The sequence below is a fragment of the Camponotus vicinus genome, unplaced genomic scaffold (assembly GCF_025532165.1).
Source record: "Camponotus vicinus isolate PSW18456_S1 unplaced genomic scaffold, iyCamVici1.0 SCAF_9, whole genome shotgun sequence".
In the NCBI taxonomy this organism is placed as follows: domain Eukaryota; kingdom Metazoa; phylum Arthropoda; class Insecta; order Hymenoptera; family Formicidae; genus Camponotus; species Camponotus vicinus.
In genome coordinates, this window is record NW_028141981.1 from 18,800,065 (window position 1) to 18,819,462 (window position 19,398).

At 35.9% G+C, this 19,398-nt stretch overlaps 1 protein-coding gene across 3 annotated transcripts in view; it reads right to left on the reverse strand.

Moving 5' to 3' along the window:
* Positions 1-19,398, reverse strand: part of Su(tpl) (Suppressor of Triplolethal) — an 84,636-nt gene that overhangs the window by 14,965 nt on the left and 50,273 nt on the right. For 2 of the 3 annotated variants that reach the window (XR_014440504.1, XM_083109451.1), the window contains exons 3-4: positions 2,049-2,164; positions 601-717 (exon numbers count right to left, since the gene is read on the reverse strand). Coding sequence is in view for 2 of the 3 variants with exons in the window: in XM_083109451.1 (XP_082965577.1) it covers positions 601-717; positions 2,049-2,164 (233 nt within the window). In the remaining variant the exon portion in view is untranslated. Of the gene's footprint in view, positions 1-600; positions 718-2,048; positions 2,165-18,169; positions 19,257-19,398 lie in introns of those variants that run through there. The other variant, XM_083109453.1, reaches the window with a different exon arrangement.

Sequence of the window (19,398 nt, forward strand, 5' to 3'; positions counted from 1 at the left end):
AAATTAATTTTTCCATTATGAGCTATATTTACCTTTATCTTGAAGATGATACATGTTATAATCTAAAATAATATTAATACGGCAGAGCAGTATATGAGTGAAAATATTTTATTAGTCACTCATGAAAAGAACTTAAGAAAGAACTAGATATCATAATGAATATCTAAACTAATAACAAATTTTGGTTTTATGGGTGGAATTTTTTTCTCTAATGATTAATGATTTTAACATGAGTCTAATTAAATAAAACATTTTATTTTTTTCCCTCTACATTTCTATATATATCTGAAAGCATCTATGTGCATACGATTTTCCGCGACGATATGTCCACGATGCGCGACTCGTAAATTCCATCGTGAATCGCGCGAACATCCGTTAAGCACGACCGTATCTACGGGCGAAAGTTTGTAAAAGTAAGGCCACGACGCGAACATTATTTACGGTTCCGCGATGCTCGGCGATGTTCGGGAAATGGAGAGGAGAGAATGGCACGCGCTTTTGCAAAACAAAATAAAACAAAAAAAAAAAGAAAGAAGTCTTTCTCCGGAAGGATCGAACGGCCGTCGACGTATATCTTGCTGCTTGTGGGAATATCCATACCATTTGTTCTTGTTATTCTCCTCGGCGACCGCCATTCTGTGCCTGGTGGTCTCGTAAACGTCGTCATTTGCCTGTATCCGCATTTTGTATGGTATGGCGCCGAGGCTCTCCAGACTTCTACGAAAGAGAAGAAGAAAAATAAGAAAGCAGAAGTTAATCAATCGTACACTTTTTTAATATTAAATAAAGAGACGAATAAATATATACATACAGACATAGTTAGAATGTAATGAAACTTGAGTTTTCTTAAATACAGAGAAAGTATGCATTGTCATTATTGTTATATTCATTGACATGATAAATGTATAATACTATATCACATTTGTAAAACATATCGACCGGTTATTATTTGGAAAATGAGTTAAAAAACTGCGCCCAACAAAAAATTGCAAAAATTCTTATTTACAATAACATTTTTAATATAAGTAATTTTCGTTAAATCATCGAGATCGACAAGAAGCACTAGCAGACGCTGAATCGGTTCTGCTGACGCAAACATAATCGTTCAATGATGCTGTAGTCGCCAGTAGTCGACACCTGCTAGTTCACTAACAACGCTTTAGTATGTCAAGTTGCCGCGATAAAACCACCTGCTCAAGGATGCTCCAAAGTAGTTTTTACGTAGTTCGATTTAGATTGAGGGGATTACGTTTGAGGAGACTACTCCAAGTTACCGCATCGTATGTCGAGTCTATTCAACGGAATATTATTTTTCAGCCATGGGGAGAATCTTGCTATATATATAATACTTTTTACTAAGGTATAATGTAATAATAGAGTTGGCCTTTGGAAAAGTCCAGTGAATGGAAAAAATGTATAGTAAATTCTGGTTTTTACTGTTTTTACTCCAGGACTTTAGTTTCGTTTTTCAATCAATTAAATTGCTCCAAAACTATAAAATAACTAATATATAACATTAAAGTATATTTATATATTTATAACTTGCAAAGATATATCTTTGTTTTAATTAATAAATCATACTAATCAGTATAGTTTAAAAAATGAAATCTAATATTAAAATCATTCTTAATTCAAATCGTGTAAAATTTTTAAGACAAAAAATTGGAAGATATAAATAAGTTACTAAATTTGATATTAATTTGTTTGATATAAATATTAATTTGAGTTTAATAAGAAAAATTTAATAGAAAATTTTAATTCTTTTCAACATGTTGTAATAAAAAATTTATTTATTACCGGAAAATACAAGTTTTTACCATTGACATAGATTTTATCCATAAAATGGAATTTTACCAATCCTGATAATGACAGTATGGAATTTTTTCATCAACCTATCTAATGAACAAATAATAAGCACGCGCGCGATATTTAACGTTTTAATTTTATCTTCTGTGAGTTTCAACTACTCGCACGGTAAATTGTATGAATTTGATACGTAAATATTACTTTGTAAATTAGCAAGTTATATCACGATAATCGATACGTACTTAGGGCCAGTTTGTCGAACGCACTCGAAGCCGCCCTGGGGACCCTCAATGTCCTGGTTGCTGGAGAGACTAAAAGTGAATCCGTTAAATCCATGGATGGATGGAATGCTGAGTTTCTGAAATCAAAACACGCAAAGCATACCGATTAGTCCGTTGTGTCTTCTTAATAAAATTGCGTTAATAAAATTTACCCACAAACTTTTATATATTATACTAAATCGCGCTAACAGCGATGTTACTCGTAAAGCTAGAGTTATCATTTACAATCGGGCAGATAATATAATTACTATATTAAGGGATAGAATATCAATCGATACTTATACATGAAAGTAATTTATATTTTAATAACCATCGATAAATTGAAATATGACTCTGTGTCAAAATATAAGTTAGTATATTAAAATTCAACTTGTATATTCTGCCCAATTATAAATGACAATCTTTCAATATGTGTTAACGATCTAGCTATATAGAAATTTCTGCACTCCTTTTTACAACGAGTTAGCGATTTCATATTCATTTATAATAAATCTGTATATCTTTAAGATAATATCTATATCTTTAATCGGGATATAAATCCTATATATCATTAGAATAAAGTAAAAGTAAACTTTTAAATTAAGCCTCTCAGTCTCTCTCCGGAGAATTAAGTGCGATTGATGCAAGTGTGAGCGGGATCCGGCTGGCTCTTTTTCGCGATTCAATTTCATCGAAAGGCAGTCGAGCGCGACTGATCATTTCGCAACTTTACGTATATATATCTCCTCCCTCCTCTTTACTCCCGTCGTTTTGCCCTTCTCTCTCACCCTTGTATTATTCTACTCCATTTCCTTTCTCTGCTCGGTATGCGAAATCTATTCTTGTCGCTTTTTTATTCTTACAATTAACGAATAATTGCGATTGCGAAGCATGCATTAGATGCATCGAAGAATCCGATAATTTAAGTTCTCAGCTTCAAAAAGATGCATACGTTCAAGAATATTGATTGTCGCTCGAGCATACAATTTTTTAATTAAATGAAACTTGAAAATATCAAAAAAAAATCATATTATTCACACGCAACTCAGATTTTGTAAATGACAGCGACGCAACAAATTGATATACATATAACGTTCTAGATGAGAGAAGGTCGACGCGCGATGACGATGACGAGACAATACACGCGACGTCAGCGTGCGTAATACAGGTCGAGGGGCGATGAAGGGAGAGCGCTTCTCTCACGGACATTCGCGTATCGAGGCCATAGGGGCTCTCCGAGCAGCGTCCAGCCTCCCCTTCTACCGATCAGCTGGGATAGACATCGTCGTCATCTCTTAAATGAAAGGTCGAATCGCGCGAGAATGCGATATAAAAGTTTTGCGAAGGGAGCAGCGCTCATTTAAATTTCACTGCGCGCGCGGAAGGACGGCTAGCTGATCCGCCTGTCTGCCTGTTGCCTGACCGGTTATCTTTTGGTTCGTCATAGTTACATCGCGAGATTCGCGTGTCCCAGACAAGTGCCCATTGTGTTCGTCACCAGCCGGTTCGGATTCTCACGCCGTCGTGCAGACACATGAGAGAATCGAGATCGTGCGAAGGTCCTGATCGAGAGAAGAATTACTTGGAAATTATTATTCTTAGCGCGAGACCGGCAGTCTCTCTTTCTCTCTCTCTCTCTCGGTCCGCTCGAGTTTTTCACTCGCGTAAAAACACATTTACTTATTTGTAGAAAATTCTACTCTTTTTCGTCACCCAACCATGATCTAATTTTATTGTCAATCACGATTAATTACGTATTCGCCTGAATGTTTTTAAATTTTTTCCGCAAATTTTCGGGCAAACTTTGTAGCGGTTGATGATTTTCAGCCTCGTATCACGTTTCGTTGGAGATGTCCATTAATAAAGCCTTTTTGATCCGAAACTACAATTTTACACTCTTTATTATTTAATGTTGATACATATTTATTTTTTATGGGGGAGGAGGGACCAGTCGAGGATCGAAATGTTCAACAACTCTTGAAACTTTTGAGATTTGTATTATTCCCAAGATAAAAATATGCATCTGCAATTTGCTCCTTAATCCGTTTCATATTATTTTTTTTGGCACATTTAATTTTTCCAAATACAATACAAAAGTGACTAAATTAGGAATTGCAAAATTCAATGTATGCACGTAGATAATACAATCTTATCCTTATTCCACTTCAGGTATGTTTCGATAAAATTTTAATCAGAGATTTAGTTTATACCAAAATGTAATTTTGACACTTGAGAGAATTTCACAAAAAATATAAGATACGTAATTAAAATTAAAGTTTCATTGAGGAAATTCCGATTTCAGATCAATCGGAGAATCCATAAATCAAAGTTTATCGGTATTTCTCGAAATCGTCATACATAACATCAATGTTGAATCAATATTGCGGAAAATTCCATTTATGCTTCCATTTATGTCGGATGTATAAAAAGGTAACAATGCGCAGACCTCTCTGCCTTTCTCTCTTTCTTATTTTCTCTGTCTCGTGGTATCGAATTGCATTTTTCGCAATTTAAGTAAGTGCCCGTGGAGAGATAATTTTAACCGTCGACGTTTTATTTCGGTATGCGTTACATGTACAAACGGTGCAGAGACCATAGTAGTAGACCGTCATCTCTACTCGCGTTGCCAGATTGAAATTATTTCGGTACTTAAGGCCACAGCAACAGCTGACCAACAAACGAACAAATGGTAATCGCAATGCTCGTAGCATTCGTGACATTTCCGCGTGTCAGGAACTAGTGCCGGCAGTCGAGTCGTATCGTTGACTATATCACTGGGTTATATTATATCCATGAGTATTAAAAAAATATAAAAAAATATCGATATCTTTTTTATGTTCGTGAAAAGAATCCATGTTTTTGTACATCATAAGATTTTATATATTTAATAAAGAAGTAGAAATGATTATTATTATTTTACACACACATAGGATGTTTCATAAAGCAAAGGGTCTTCTCTAAAACTTGACGTCTACAAAAAAATGTTTCAGGCAAAAATTTTTAAATAAAAAAAAACATATATATATATATATATATATATATATATATATATATATTCTTTTAATCGCTTACTCCAACATTTATCATTATCAAAGTTTATGCTAAGTATTTTTATTATGCTTTTACTTCACATTTATTTTCTTTTCTCCTTTTCCATCCAAGGTTTTTGCTTTTATTCCTTGAAATTTTTTTAAACGTCGGATTGTGCGGTTTCGAGAAAAGAGCAACTGGAACGATCTCTCAACGAGATCAATCTTTAAACCCATGAGAGCAACTTTCACTGGACGATCATCGATATCGCAGAAAATGGGAAACACATAAGATGTAAATGAGAATTGTGCATACATAAGTGAACCCATGATGAAGACTCGCCAAGACGCATGGTGACGACTTATCTTACCGCTTATCATGACAAATACACGTGATGACCTTTAGACACGCGTGGAAACGCACGAGCGGCGTTCGATTATGCGACCGATATTCGCAATATAGCGTGTGTGATTGCCAGATGTTAATTTTATTCAATTAATTTGTACATTATATTTTTATCTCTTTCTTTGTAAATTGAGATTATTCTATTAGGACAAAGAACGGCTGAATTTTGTTCAAGTAGTTACGGTAGCATATAAAGAAAATAACTAGCAAAATTAGATAGTTTCAACAAAGAGATTACTCGATTTCTTGGCGGAATATAAGACGAACGCTTCAAAAACAATTTATAATTCAAATATCTCTATACACAATCGAAACAGAAGCGAGACGAAAGATAAGCAGTATATCGGAGAGACCTAACCAACTGTCCCTGGCTCAGGATGAGGCTCCCATCTGGCACAAGGTCATCAGCATCATCGTGCCCCTTTCGTCCACGAGAAAATAATAAAAAAAGAAAAAAGAAAAAAGAAATGCACATGTGCACCGTGTGTGTCTCGATACAAAACCGAACCGACTGGAGTGACCTCACCATCGTATTTTTGTTTTTCCTTTCTCCACTGCGTGTCCCTTCTCTCGTTCCTCGTCCTATCACCTTATTCTATCGTTCTTTTCACCACGAATATGTAGGCAAGCACACATACGCACTGCATGTGTAAGTACAAGTGATGTCGTTAATTAACTCCGCGAACGGTAGGCACGTTCGATTCGCACGCGCATCGACGGCGTAGAAAATAAATCGCGTTAAGTGAAAGTAACATTGCGCTGGTTTCGAATGCTGACGAATCGTCACAATTATTCCACACACAAGCAAACAAAACTCGAAATGACCACAGACGCAATTAGCTTAATGCATTCTTGAAACGAAAATGTAGAGATAAGATTGAGTAGAAATTTTGAAGATAAGATTAGCTATTTTTTTCAGAGAAAACATTTCCAAGAAAAATATGGATGATGGGAAAAATTTGAAATTCTGACGTATGATACCACTAAGTTGCGTCTATTAAAATTTCTTTCAGTTTTCTAGTAAGCATTTATTGTTTTACGAGCTGAATTTATCTTCAGATTTGTCGACATAAAAAAATACAACACGGAAGGAAGTAAAAATAATTTCCTTCGTAAGAGTTACATGATACACGAGTGGCACGTGAAATTTTACCGTTTATTTGGATATTTTGACTCGACTGTGACTCGTATAATTATCTGATTTTTAAGACGGCGATTACGCGCGATAAATTTTATCGTCGACGTCTCGAAAGTTCGCGAATTAAGCCACGTTAAGTGAAAGCCACACCGGTTGCGAAACCTAGTAGTAGCGCAAAAAAAAGTTTATTGTGAAGACTAGAATTTTACACATACACGCAAGGTAATATTGCAGGAAATTATATTGTTATGTCGCACGTAATAGTGGTCATTGGTTAATTTGCGAGGGCTACGCTTACACGCGTCCATTTCATTTCGCATCGAAAAGAATATGCGAATAAATTTTCTCTACCGACCACAGAGGAGAAACTGGCGGATTGCGGATAATAAAATGCTTGCTGAATGCTACTACGGTCGTTTATGGAGCATCGATACTTGAAGACACGCGTCAAAGCCGATCAGGTGGTCATAAATAAAAGATTATAGTAGAAACGTATCTATATCGACGCAAGGACAAATATGCCATTTGTATCATCTTGTTCCGAATTTATTAATAATTTGCCTCCAATACTGAACAACTAAAATTTAAAATATTTTGTGCCATTAGATATTCTGCGTTATTTATAACATGTAGAATTTTTTATGATAGCAAATTCTAATGATTTTGCCTTCTGGCAAATTTAAGTCCCATTGCCGAATATTAATCACTGCTTTGAATAAATATGTTTCGATACCATAGTTGGAACGATTTTTACGAGAAACAATTTTTTATATACCACAATCAAACTTTATAACAAATATGATTAGTTTTAACATGGATAAGAAAAACTTTTTGCATGCTGCAGAACAATTTTCTCTCTAAATTTCACTAAAAGTTCAGATATAAATTTTGTCTTTATTATTTAGATTAATTAAGTGCAGAACAAATGTGATATCACAGTATCTGTTAATTATTTATCTATCTCAATTAATTTTTCGTGTTACTGTAATTGCAAGACCATTTTTCGAGTATTTCTAATGGGACTTTCGAGAACAAAGCTCGGGGACATATAACGTCATTAATTGTTATAATCAATTCCATCCTGTTTCCTCGATGCAGTCCTCTCGGTAAAGTCGATCCGTTTCCGCGCCAGGGTTAGACAGCTCGTTAACCTCTTTACTTATTCAACACCGACGTTGTCCCTCTCATCGGGATTTTATAGCTGCTATGATTTTACGAAACGACAGTTGCTACCTACCAGCAATATATTATGCGCGTAACGTATCGTTTATCGTGAACATGTAAAAGAAATATGAATTCACAGACATTTCTTGCCGGAAATGTGTGATAATAATTCTATACATAAAGTATTTTTGCTTTGTGCATAAATATTTCTTCATTATCGCAATTTAAATAATTTTTTAGCAGTAATCGAATTTTTTCTATATTATTAAGAATAGAATATAGTTTGTATCGCTATACAGAATGGGCTATATATATAATGTCTTTACTTAAATATATTTTTTTTACTTTCTTTATGAAAAAATGTTTTATATAAAAATTGTTTAACTTTAAAGGGGACAACGATATCAATTTATTTATAGATATCGTCATCTTCAAGAAATTCGCTACTTATCTTTTTTCATAAATCGAAATTGATTTTTTTTAGAAAAAATTGTTGGTTTCGTCAAGACAAATCCAGATATATATATATATATATATATATATATATATATATGTATATATTAGATTAGGGTTTTCTTGATTTTTCCATGAGTTACATAATTTATTAATTTGGATATATTAGTGTTTCATATATATGTTAGAAAATATTTATAAAACAGAGACAAGAAAATTCTCTGGTACTCTGAAGATGAGAGGCAAAAGGATTCACTTTGAAAAAGTGGATCCTGGATAGTAATTGAAACAATTAAAATCAAAAATATCAACTTTACGGAAATTAGAAAAATGTAATGTTTGATATTATTTTTGTAATCAACTGATGCGATACCTAGATTTACGGAGATAAATGTGTAAAAGGTAGAAAATAATTTACGAAAGTGCATCTACGAAGATCTCACATGAAAATCAAGAAAACCTTAAATTAATACATATGATTAGACTTGTCTCGACAAAATCTACAACTCTCGTTACAAAAAAATCAGTTTTCATTTAAGAAAAGCAATGATTAGCGAATTTTTCAAAAATGGCATACATTTGTAAATACATTGATATCTTGCGTTCTCCTTAGGACAACAACTTTTATGCAAAACATTTTTTTTGTAAAAGAAGAAGAAAAAAGATATTTAGATAGAGATACTAAAATGGTCCACCCTGAATATCTTTAAATCACATACGATACCTCTCTAGAAAAATATAATATAATATAGTATTATTCCGACTCATTAGTTAAAAAATTGTTTCATTTGTTGATTGATATTTGAAAAGATGATAAATAATTCATTTGGAAAGTAAAATTAATACAGCAAAATACATAAAATTGGTTACATTAATACATAAAATACAGCAAAATTAGAATAGAGTTCGAATTTCTCGATCATGCGATATACATTTTCGCAATAAGAAAAATTACAAGAGTTCGTACATATCGATGAGTATTATTGCGTTGCAATATAACGCGTTAAATTGTGACAATTAGATGAGAGAAGATTCAGCGTTGCATTGCAATACAAACACGTTGCTTTGTGAAAAAGATCCGGGTAGCTTCCTCTCTATTTTGAATTTTCAGGTCAATAAGCTACCCAATAACGGCAATAAATAGCGGAGAGTTTCTAAGCTGCTCGCCTCGTGAATCTCATCGGTTAGGAATTACGTAAGTCAAACTTCCAGCTCACGAATGGAGGTAAACGTGCACTCGAATGATTATGAAATTGACATCGCTAAACGTTAATCAGTGTGATATTGCTCCTGAAATGATGGAAATAGAGTGTCTCAAGAGGCTCTTTATATAAAAAGCTTTTGTAATCTTACTAATTTTCACGGAGATAAATTTTTGCATTTTGTGAGATAAATTGAAAGACACTTTTTAGAATTTCGTTTTCTATTTTCTAAAAAATCTTTATCAAAAATTATTTTAATTATCATGACAAACATTCATGTAGAAAAATATTATCGTTTATAAGTAAAAATTTTAATATGAAAAATAAATTGGAACAGACACACATTTCGTGAACAAATTCCATTTATATTGTTTCGTGAACAAATGTTTGTATTTATAAGGAGAGATTAGAAATAATAGTTTAAGTCTCTTTGAACCTTTTTTCTAGTCTTTTTGTTCGAAGAAGAAAAGATACAAATGCTAGATTTTCTAAGACCTTGAGATTTCCTGTTTTACAAAAGATCTTTTATATAGAGGATTTGCTTTTTGTGCTTTCTTTTAAATATAAAACTTAAAAAGATTTTCACTATTGTCTCGTTTCACATTTTTCAGAATGACAAATTGCCATGACTTGCAACAGACAATGACAAATGACTTGGTATTCCTCGTCTGAGAAGGACCTAGACCCAGTATCAACCGGCAATTGCCTAATACAGCGTCACAAATAATGTGCGGAATTGGGTTAGAAAGTTTCTCGCAGCCTTCGGTTTCGATGTCTGATGCAAACGTCAATTACATCGCTTAAAAATGCACGTGGAAAAACGGCTTTTTCCGATATTTACTTTCAATATTTTCTAACGTGACAAGACTCGAGTAATTTCTTTCTCGAAAAACAAACTTTGAGCTATTTCAAAGCAAGAAAATGAAGTATTTTAGCCCTTTTGTAACTTTCTTGAAATTTACAGCCCCTTTATAACTTTCTTTGTGTAATATTACCTCCTGCTCTCTCTCTCTCTCTCTCTCTCTCGTTGCCCTTCTGAGTATTAAAATACTGAAATTTTGTGAAAAAAAGCTGCTATTTTAAAGCCCAATAATTGCTTTTGCCGGATTTATACTGCGGTTACGTATAATACACGCATATACACGAGTAATTGGCGATAATGCGAAATGCTCATTAATCAGATATGCTCGTCGTTCATGTTCGATGTCTTTTGCTCGTGCTGGCGTGTCACTGATCATAAAGCGCACGATCTTGATAATCATACTAATGTAAGCAATAGCACGCGCGATTATCTGCTGATTCGCAGAAATCAATTTTCAATTTAATTTTTATTGTTCCGTTTGCACGTAAAGCACACCTATATGTCTTATCGCGCGCGTGGAGATAATGATTATCTGCATTCATTTGTACGAGTTTAATTGCGAATTATCATTCAACGGAAAATCCAAAATATACGATTACGAAGTATACGAAAATATACGAAAATTCAAAATAGATTTTTTTGCACGTATTTGTAACGGTTTTATAATGTCACGAATGCGTCTAATTTTTAAAAGAATTAATCTAACAACGAATAAATTCAATAAAACGGTAATAATCTTAATCATCTAAAGAAGAGAACATTTTAATTATGATGAAAAGTCAAATTTTTTAATTAATCAATTTCAAAGTCTAAAAAAATAAATAAACTCAGAATTTTATATAAAAAATTTTCTGTTTTATTTTTGAGTGCTTGAAAATAATTGTAAATATGTATTCTTAGAAAAAAATCATCGTTAGACATTAAGATCAACATTAGACTTTTCAAGTTTTCTAATTTTTTGAATCTTTATATCATTCACGATAGAGTCGACGGAAAATTTGAAGGGAAAATCGGACGTAATCTCGATTAACGAGATTTCAATTAATTTGAAAGAGAAACTTGGGACACGCACCGATTCAATCTACAGTCGATACAAATTCCGATGCATTCGCACGAAACGAATTATAAAACCGGACGGGAAAGGAGGGGAGAGTCTTGGACTGTTGTTGAAATCAATAGCGCAGACCGCGTCGCGAAAATGTATAAAGGGTTTTGCGATTTCAAATGCCAATGAGCCAACCATTAGTGGCATATCGCGCGAACCGATGACTCAGGAACGCATTATATTTATAGCGGCATACTTTTCTTTGCTCTCCGCGAAGAGGCGGGGTGAATCACTCGCGGAATGTCGTTGCACGAAATCGTCGGATGAGTCGTGCGGCATCTTCGTTTATCCTTCTCTTTCTCCTACTCTTTATTGATTCTTAAAATGTGAATAATACCTATATCGCGACGGATTAAACCGTCGATTTTCCGCGATTAAATTTTTTGCGAAAATCAACTTTCTTCTCGTCCGTATCATTATCTTATGCATAATTCTTCCCGTCTTGTATAATTATCCGTATGTATTGTGAAGATTTGTATTTAAATTATATAAATAATCAGTATGCACGCGTCGCGTAATTTGTCTAGTTAATGTCCGACAACCGGCTGGCGATAGTGTGTCAGTAGGTTGCCGATTTCAATCACGAGTTATCCAAATTCGACGTTCGTCGAAGAAAATTAAGATTCTGCACGAGGCTCAGAATTACGATTCGCTCGCGACAATTTTATATATATATTTCTTGCTGCATGTAAATTATCTTAAATTATTTTAAAGTACTGAAAAATTGAGACAAAGTCTTATTCTTACTAATATTAAATAAAAAAAATATGCGTATATAATTTAATCAATTTGGAGAGATTTTGGAGTTGATCGAGGAAGTGAGGTTTTTGTGAAATCGACTGCGGCGGTCATTTACCTCGCGTACACGTGAATAACGCGTGCTCTCTCTCTCCCTCTCTTGTGGCTTGTGGCTACATTAAAATTAGTCATAATAAACAAAAAAACATTAGTACGCAATTAATAACAACGATATATATATATATATAGCAGTCTTGAATGTGTGTGTGTGTGTGTGTGTGTGTCGAAGAACTGCTATAGTTATACGTGACAAATCCGAGTTAAACAACGTCATCAGCTCTGAGACCTTGAAAAATGTAGCAAAAATAAAATACAAATGTTAAAATTATCGTTCATTTTGACGATAACAAATGTCGACAATAATTTTATCGTTCAACTCGACTCAAGTAGCGAAAGTTGTTATATCCCTCTCTCTTTCTTCTTAGTTTTATGTTTTTCCATACATTTAAATTGAATTGAATATTATTGATTTGAACTCGTTAAAATAAAAATATGAATGATGAAAGTCGAGAGCTATGCGCATAATCAATATATTATGAAGAAAATACTGGAAATTTCAAGATTATTCACTGGATATGACGTCGACGTGTCTTTGTTGTTTATCGTATATAATATCAAGCGAGTATCTACATTATCGAAGTATCATCAAAGTATATCACGACATAATTCTTTTTACATAAAGGCATGTTTGTTCAAAGCAGAAATCTTATCGATAATCTACTCGAACGAGTTTAGCCATGCACGATAAGACATAGCAACAATCTCGTTGTCGAAATCGTACGATACTTGATCCTATTGCTGTCTATTTGTTGGTACACGTAGATCCGCCTAATAAGCAACGGAAAACTATGTGTCTCGGTGGGAGGTGACGCTTCGAAGGTCAGTATCGAGGTGGATTGATAAAGTCTTGATGACGGTTAGACAAATAACCGGAAATCACGTGGGTATTACTCGAAATTGTTTTAGACTATCTTGTCGCGACGTCGTAATCAGTTTTTTTCTTTTATTTTTGACGTCGATATATATTTATATATATCTAACTGGCCGTTAATATTAATTGTACAGTACTTCGTTCCAAATCAAAACGAATCATTTAAAATTTGAGCGATAATGAGGTACAATAAAAAGCGTGGAATGAGATATCATTGTTACGCGGGCAAAAATATCCACATGTAAAAATAAATCGAGCGAGAAAAGTTGCCCGTTCTACTTTACTCGTGTGTTCGCTTAACAAGTTTAAGTTGCAATTAAATATATGGTGTAATTATGTGAAACGAGTCGGTTACGTAAAAAAGAAACGCGTCGCTTAATTAAGGGAAAATCATTGCGGCAAGTGTCTCCTCTTTTTCCTTCCCACGCGAATATGAACCGATATGAATAAATGGACCGATTGAGTACACATTATAGTATAATGTACAATATATAAAGTACAACATAAAAAATAATAGAATATATATAATATCGATGACCTTTGAAGAAGTTAAGAGGATTCGACGCGTCAGTCTGGAGGAAGGTACTTTACAATTCAACTTGCGTCGATCCCAGTAAGTCATATTATTTTATCGTCGGCCTTGTAGCACAAGAGAGAGAAAAAAGAGATAGAGATTTTTATCTCTATTTTTCTCTTTCGGAAAACTCAAAGTCGGAAAGAAATATCTTCCCGATAAAAGGAAACATAATTGAGTTGGATAAATCCGGAAAGTTAAAATGACTAAGGTTTAATAATTAACGGAAAAAGTAATTCCTGGAAATGAAAAAGGTACTAATTAAAAAATTCGTAAAAGTAAAGTTTTAAAGTTAAGATAAGACGCTGAGAGATAAAAAAAAATGTGTTTATGCTGCAAGAGCGTACTGACAAAATATGAAAGTGCGAGATAACCTCTGTATATCTACAGCGATAAAATTAAACACGTAAATTAAATTAACCAATACACGCGACTCAAGATTTCTAAAGGGGGACAAAATCGACGAGAAATAAAGTGCAACGAGGCTGAATAAAAACATTCTTCCTGTTTACGCGGAAACGATGCACCTGTGATAATCATAGCAGCGGTCACGTCTAAAGAACACGCGAACAATATGTTTAGTCTAAGTCTCGAATTAAATCATTCTCGACCAAGCTGTAATATCACACGGATAAATATTGATTCCATTTCGAGCTTATCGATTCCTCGGTTGCTAATATATAACATTGTATATACAATATATTATATACGTGTGCACGTTATTTTAAATAGTACGCATAAAATATATGTTAGATGTCGATATGTATGCGTATGTGTACGTATTGGCTCTATGTACATCATTTAAATATGCATGTATCTCGCTTGACAACTCATTTACGCATATACGTATTGCTTGAATCTGTGAGCACGTAAATTATCAACACATATTTCTAACATGGAGTCTGCGCAAACAGATAACGACTTGTGTCGTCAGAGACACACGTATAGTATGTGCATTTGTATGACACGAAAAGCTGTCCTCTTGTCGGAATCTTACAATTAGCCAAATATATTTATTTTTGAATTTATTTTTAAATGCGTTGCGTTATCTCGCTCTCTCCCTCTCTCTCTCGCTTCTTTCCTCTAATCTCACACAATAATAGTGTTCTATATTAATTTTATATATTTATGCGTCGAAGCCGTTGCGCGAGAGTGGGAAACTCGCTGGATAATGTTGCTATTATCAAGCCATTGACGCTAATAACACTCCGATTTTCCACGCATCGACGTGTGTTCATTCCTATGCGTGATTATCACGTAATAAATGAAATGAAAAGCGCTAAAAAATAAAAAAAAAGGATCCCGAGACTCGCAGGCTCATGAAAGCGATGACGCACACTTTAATGGTAGTGCATAATGTCCTCTATATTGAAAAAAAAAACAACAATGTTATACCTCAACTACTACATAAGCTGTGTCCTCTCGCAAACGCAATTGTTTAAGAAAACACAAACAAAAAACACGCTTCCTCTGAGAAAGGAAAAAAAAACTTGTTGTTTTGCGCGAACCTTGATAATGAATTTTCTATGAGACATTCGCGGAAAATGCCGGACTCGCATAGCGGAGGCGTGTGCGCATTTTCCCGCAGTTGTCGCGGACAATTTTAAATCAACGTGGTTTCTCTCCCCGAGTATTCTGTCCTCCGTTTACCACTGGTGTCGGCAATATGCGCGTTGCGCGCATATCTTCCCGACAAAATATTTTCCTTCGGGACTTAAAGTTTAGCAAGCAACACAACGTCGGTATTTTTCCCAGACTGTGTTGCGTCGTGTCGCGAAGCCACGGAGATTTATGCGAGTACAATGGGATCCGTTGGACTCGTCGTTTTCGAAAGGATCAGCGGCTTCGAAGCCCTTTTCTCACTTTTCGGGAAAATCTTTTTCCACGGCGGTCTCATGGGAATTCGACCACCATATGATTGATTCTTCCGTGCGATGACGGATGAACGAGAGACGAATCAAAAAGTCGAAACCGGATTTAGAACTCAAGGCTACGTTTGCAAATAAAGAGAGACGAGGTAAAAACAACGTGTATTTTAAATATCACGAACCAGAAACTACCAGTTCTACATGTTAATCTTGCACATTCTCTCTCTCTGTTGTTGCTCTTTCAACATTAAATATAACAACCTGGTCACCTCACTTACATTAGTATTACATCTCATTAATGAGCGTGATATTTAAATTTAAAAGATCAAATTCGATATTCACAGCTAGAAGTGCTGAATAAAATCAAAAAGAGATGCATACTTTATTCGTTCAAAAAATGGTTTTGCAATAATTTTCTAAATACGAAAAATTAATTGAGATAGATAGAGGTAAATTGGCAAATATTGCAATATCGCATATGTGTTTTACGCTCATCTAGATGACGGAGACAAAATTTATATCTAAACTGCGAAATTTAAAAAGAAAGTCTTTCTATGATTTCTTATATATAAGGATAATCAGATTTGTTAACAAAGTTTGATTGTAGAAAAATTGAAACAAGTTCACAAAGTTCTAATTGTAGTATCATGTTTATCCAACGCAGTAATTAATATTTGGCAACAGGAATTTGTCTAAATTTGTCAGAAGGCAAAGTTACTAGATTTTATGCTATAAATTTATATTACAATACTCTAACAGATACAAAAAATAACGGAATAAATTTTTTGAAGGTTGTGACACCTATAAATCTATCTCGGCAAAACATTTTTTTAAGTGCATTAAATATATAACAGCCTTTCACTTTGTACTACATTTCATTAGAGCGTGATTTAAATTAAAAGAACCAAATTCGATATTCAGAGTTAAAAATGGGAACGATGAAAATGCGCTAAATGAAATCGAAAAAAAGGCATGCTTCTTTATTGGAGATTTACGATTCTTAGGATTGAAAGAATCGAAGAAACTGAAAAATACGTTAATCGCTCCAACGAAAACACGATAAGATTCGCTTGAAAATAAATCACGGACTCGAGCTGTTTTTATCTAATCGTATTCAAAGTCTATACATACGTTCAATGGCTCTTTTGAGAGCGTGTGAGAGCGCATTAGTGTTAGCGTATAGACGCGTCCTTCAGCGTCCCCTGCCTGTCGCTAACGTTTGCCAAGCCTAGCGCGACGTTGACAGGGAAGAAGTAAATGCACGCGAAGGAAAGGCCAGAGCTTGTATACACACACACATACACATACAGTCTGTTACGAAAATCGACTAATTAATATCCCGGGAATAAAAAAAAAAAAAAAAAAAATTAAGATTATAATAGTAAAATGCAGAAGAAGAAGCTAGACTGATAGATTGATAGAAATACGTAGCAGACAGACTCTTTAGACTGATAGAAATTTATAAATTATTGCGATAAAAAATGTTTATGTAATAATGAACAAGTGACGTATATATATATATATATATATATATATATATATATATATGTCGCGATATTTCGTGCAATACGAGGCGAAAAAAATAATACGTGCCAAAACACATGCGCCGATTGCGCAGGAATGTCAGCTGTTTCCTCGACAAAAAGATTCGATTGCGAGATATCACGATAGTTGAACAATTCGTTGCGATAACAAAAATATAACGAACATGGAACGTTTTTAAAAGTTTAAAAGAGATACAAGTTCCGATTGCGCGAGCGAGAGAGAGATCGAACCACAGCTTTGCGAAACGAATGCGTCACGGGAAAACACGTGCGTGTAAAATTGTATAGTTTGGAGAGAGACAGAGACAGAAAGAGAGAAAGAGAGGAGAGGAAAGGAGACAAGAAGAAGGAAAAGAAAAAGAAAATTTCCTAAAAAACAGAGACCTCTGCCAAGATAAAGAAAGTGAATTTCTATTTTCATGACGTTCCATGGAAGACATCGGCCCGAGAGAGTTTTCCGGAAATAGTTACGATCGGATTTCTCGTTGGCGAACTCTCGTTGGTGAGACCCAACGATGGATACAAGTTGCCATCTATCACAGCTAACGACCGTCGGCAGAAGCCGATCTATCTCCGATATGCCATCGAGCGTCTCGAGATTCCCTCTACCTACCCTCACCATCTCTTCTTCCTTTCCGACGATATGCAACTCTACCTTTGTCTCCCTCCTCCTCTCTCGCGTTAGCTCCTCCCGACCGTTCTCTCGTAGACGAGCCTCCGCGTCTCTCGCGGTGTGTGTGTGTGTGTGTGTTTTTATTATTATCCACCATGCAACAACGATTGCGCAACGTCTTTTATTAGCCGACCACTTTGCCGAGTCGATCGCGGAATCATCCGATCGTTTGTTTGCTCGAACGTTGTTTTTGGCTGTATCGCGTACTCTTTAAGCTTTGCCCAACGACGAAGATGATAATCGATCACCTCGAGAAATTTAACGAGAAGCGTACGATCATTGATTATCTAAAAACTACAACGTCCAAGTTTGTCGACAACAAATGATTAATCTGTGTTTGACACGTGTACGCGTACCATTATCTAATACAGGCACGACGCGATGCGTAACGTCTACGTCTCTGGTTGCATACTTGGCTTCTTACTAATCGCCTTGCGTCAATGATGATCCAGGAAATGCGGCCATGCGCGAGCTCCCCGAAATATCCGATATATCATTTGTTTATCTGGCAACGTTGAGCAAGAGCAGATCTGGCGACGAAACGACATCGTGTTAATCGAGCTCGCGATATCATACGTGAATCACGTGACGATCCGCTGGGAGCCTAGACGCTCACGGTTGACCGGGTCGTCGTCGCGTGTCTTCCGTGATGACGTTGCCGAATCGAAAGGGATTTCCCTCTCGACGTCGTCTCGATGACAAAAGAATCGAGCCACCGCTCGGAAGAGACCTTGAAGTAATAGCGTAATAGCGGTGCGACACGAATGCGCGTGCATCGACGGACGTGGGATGAGATCACGCGGCATGATGATCACGTGGATCTTGCTATATGTAGAGACGTATGTTCCATTCGCGCGTTCTCGCGCGCATTCTTGCCTTTTTCGGGCATGCCCGATGCCGGGATGCATACGGCAGAGGCGATTTCATTTCAAAGGCGCGCATTCTTCGATAATAATATCGCGCGTCTATCGGATCGATCCGGACGTAGACACGCAGGCTTTTCCATTCTCATCTTTCGAAAGGGCAACGTCCCGATGCCGATGCCGATGCCGATGCCGATGCTCGTGCGTCGCTCTTCCTCGCGGCAGACGAGGGAGATGAAGAGGGAGGAGGTCGAGAGGAGGAGGTTGAACGACGACGTCTGTGTGAACGCCCTCGTCATTTCTCGAATTCCGTCAACTTGGGGCGAGCCGTCGGCTGCGCGAGACGACTTTTCTAAAGTCGTTTAGCCACGCGTGCACGTAGGCGCACCAAGAGCTTTCTCCTTCTCTCGCTTCGTGTCTCTTGCACCTGACCTGGCGCGCGGTCAATGCGCGTCCGTCCTTTCATCTCTCTCTCTCTTTCACTCTCGAGACATTTGTTCTTTGCTCGCCGAGTCTCGCATCGCCAACCGTAATAATACGTTCGTCTTCCTCCTCTCTCTCTTTCTCGAGTCCCTTGAACGGGCGAGGAGAATACGGAACGCGTCGCGCTCCGGAGCCAGTCGTCGAGTGGCTGATTCTAGCGGCTCGCGCTCCACCTTATATATCCGCGAGGCTCGATCACGTGGTTTGCATCCAGTATTCCCACCAGTATTTCCCTCCCC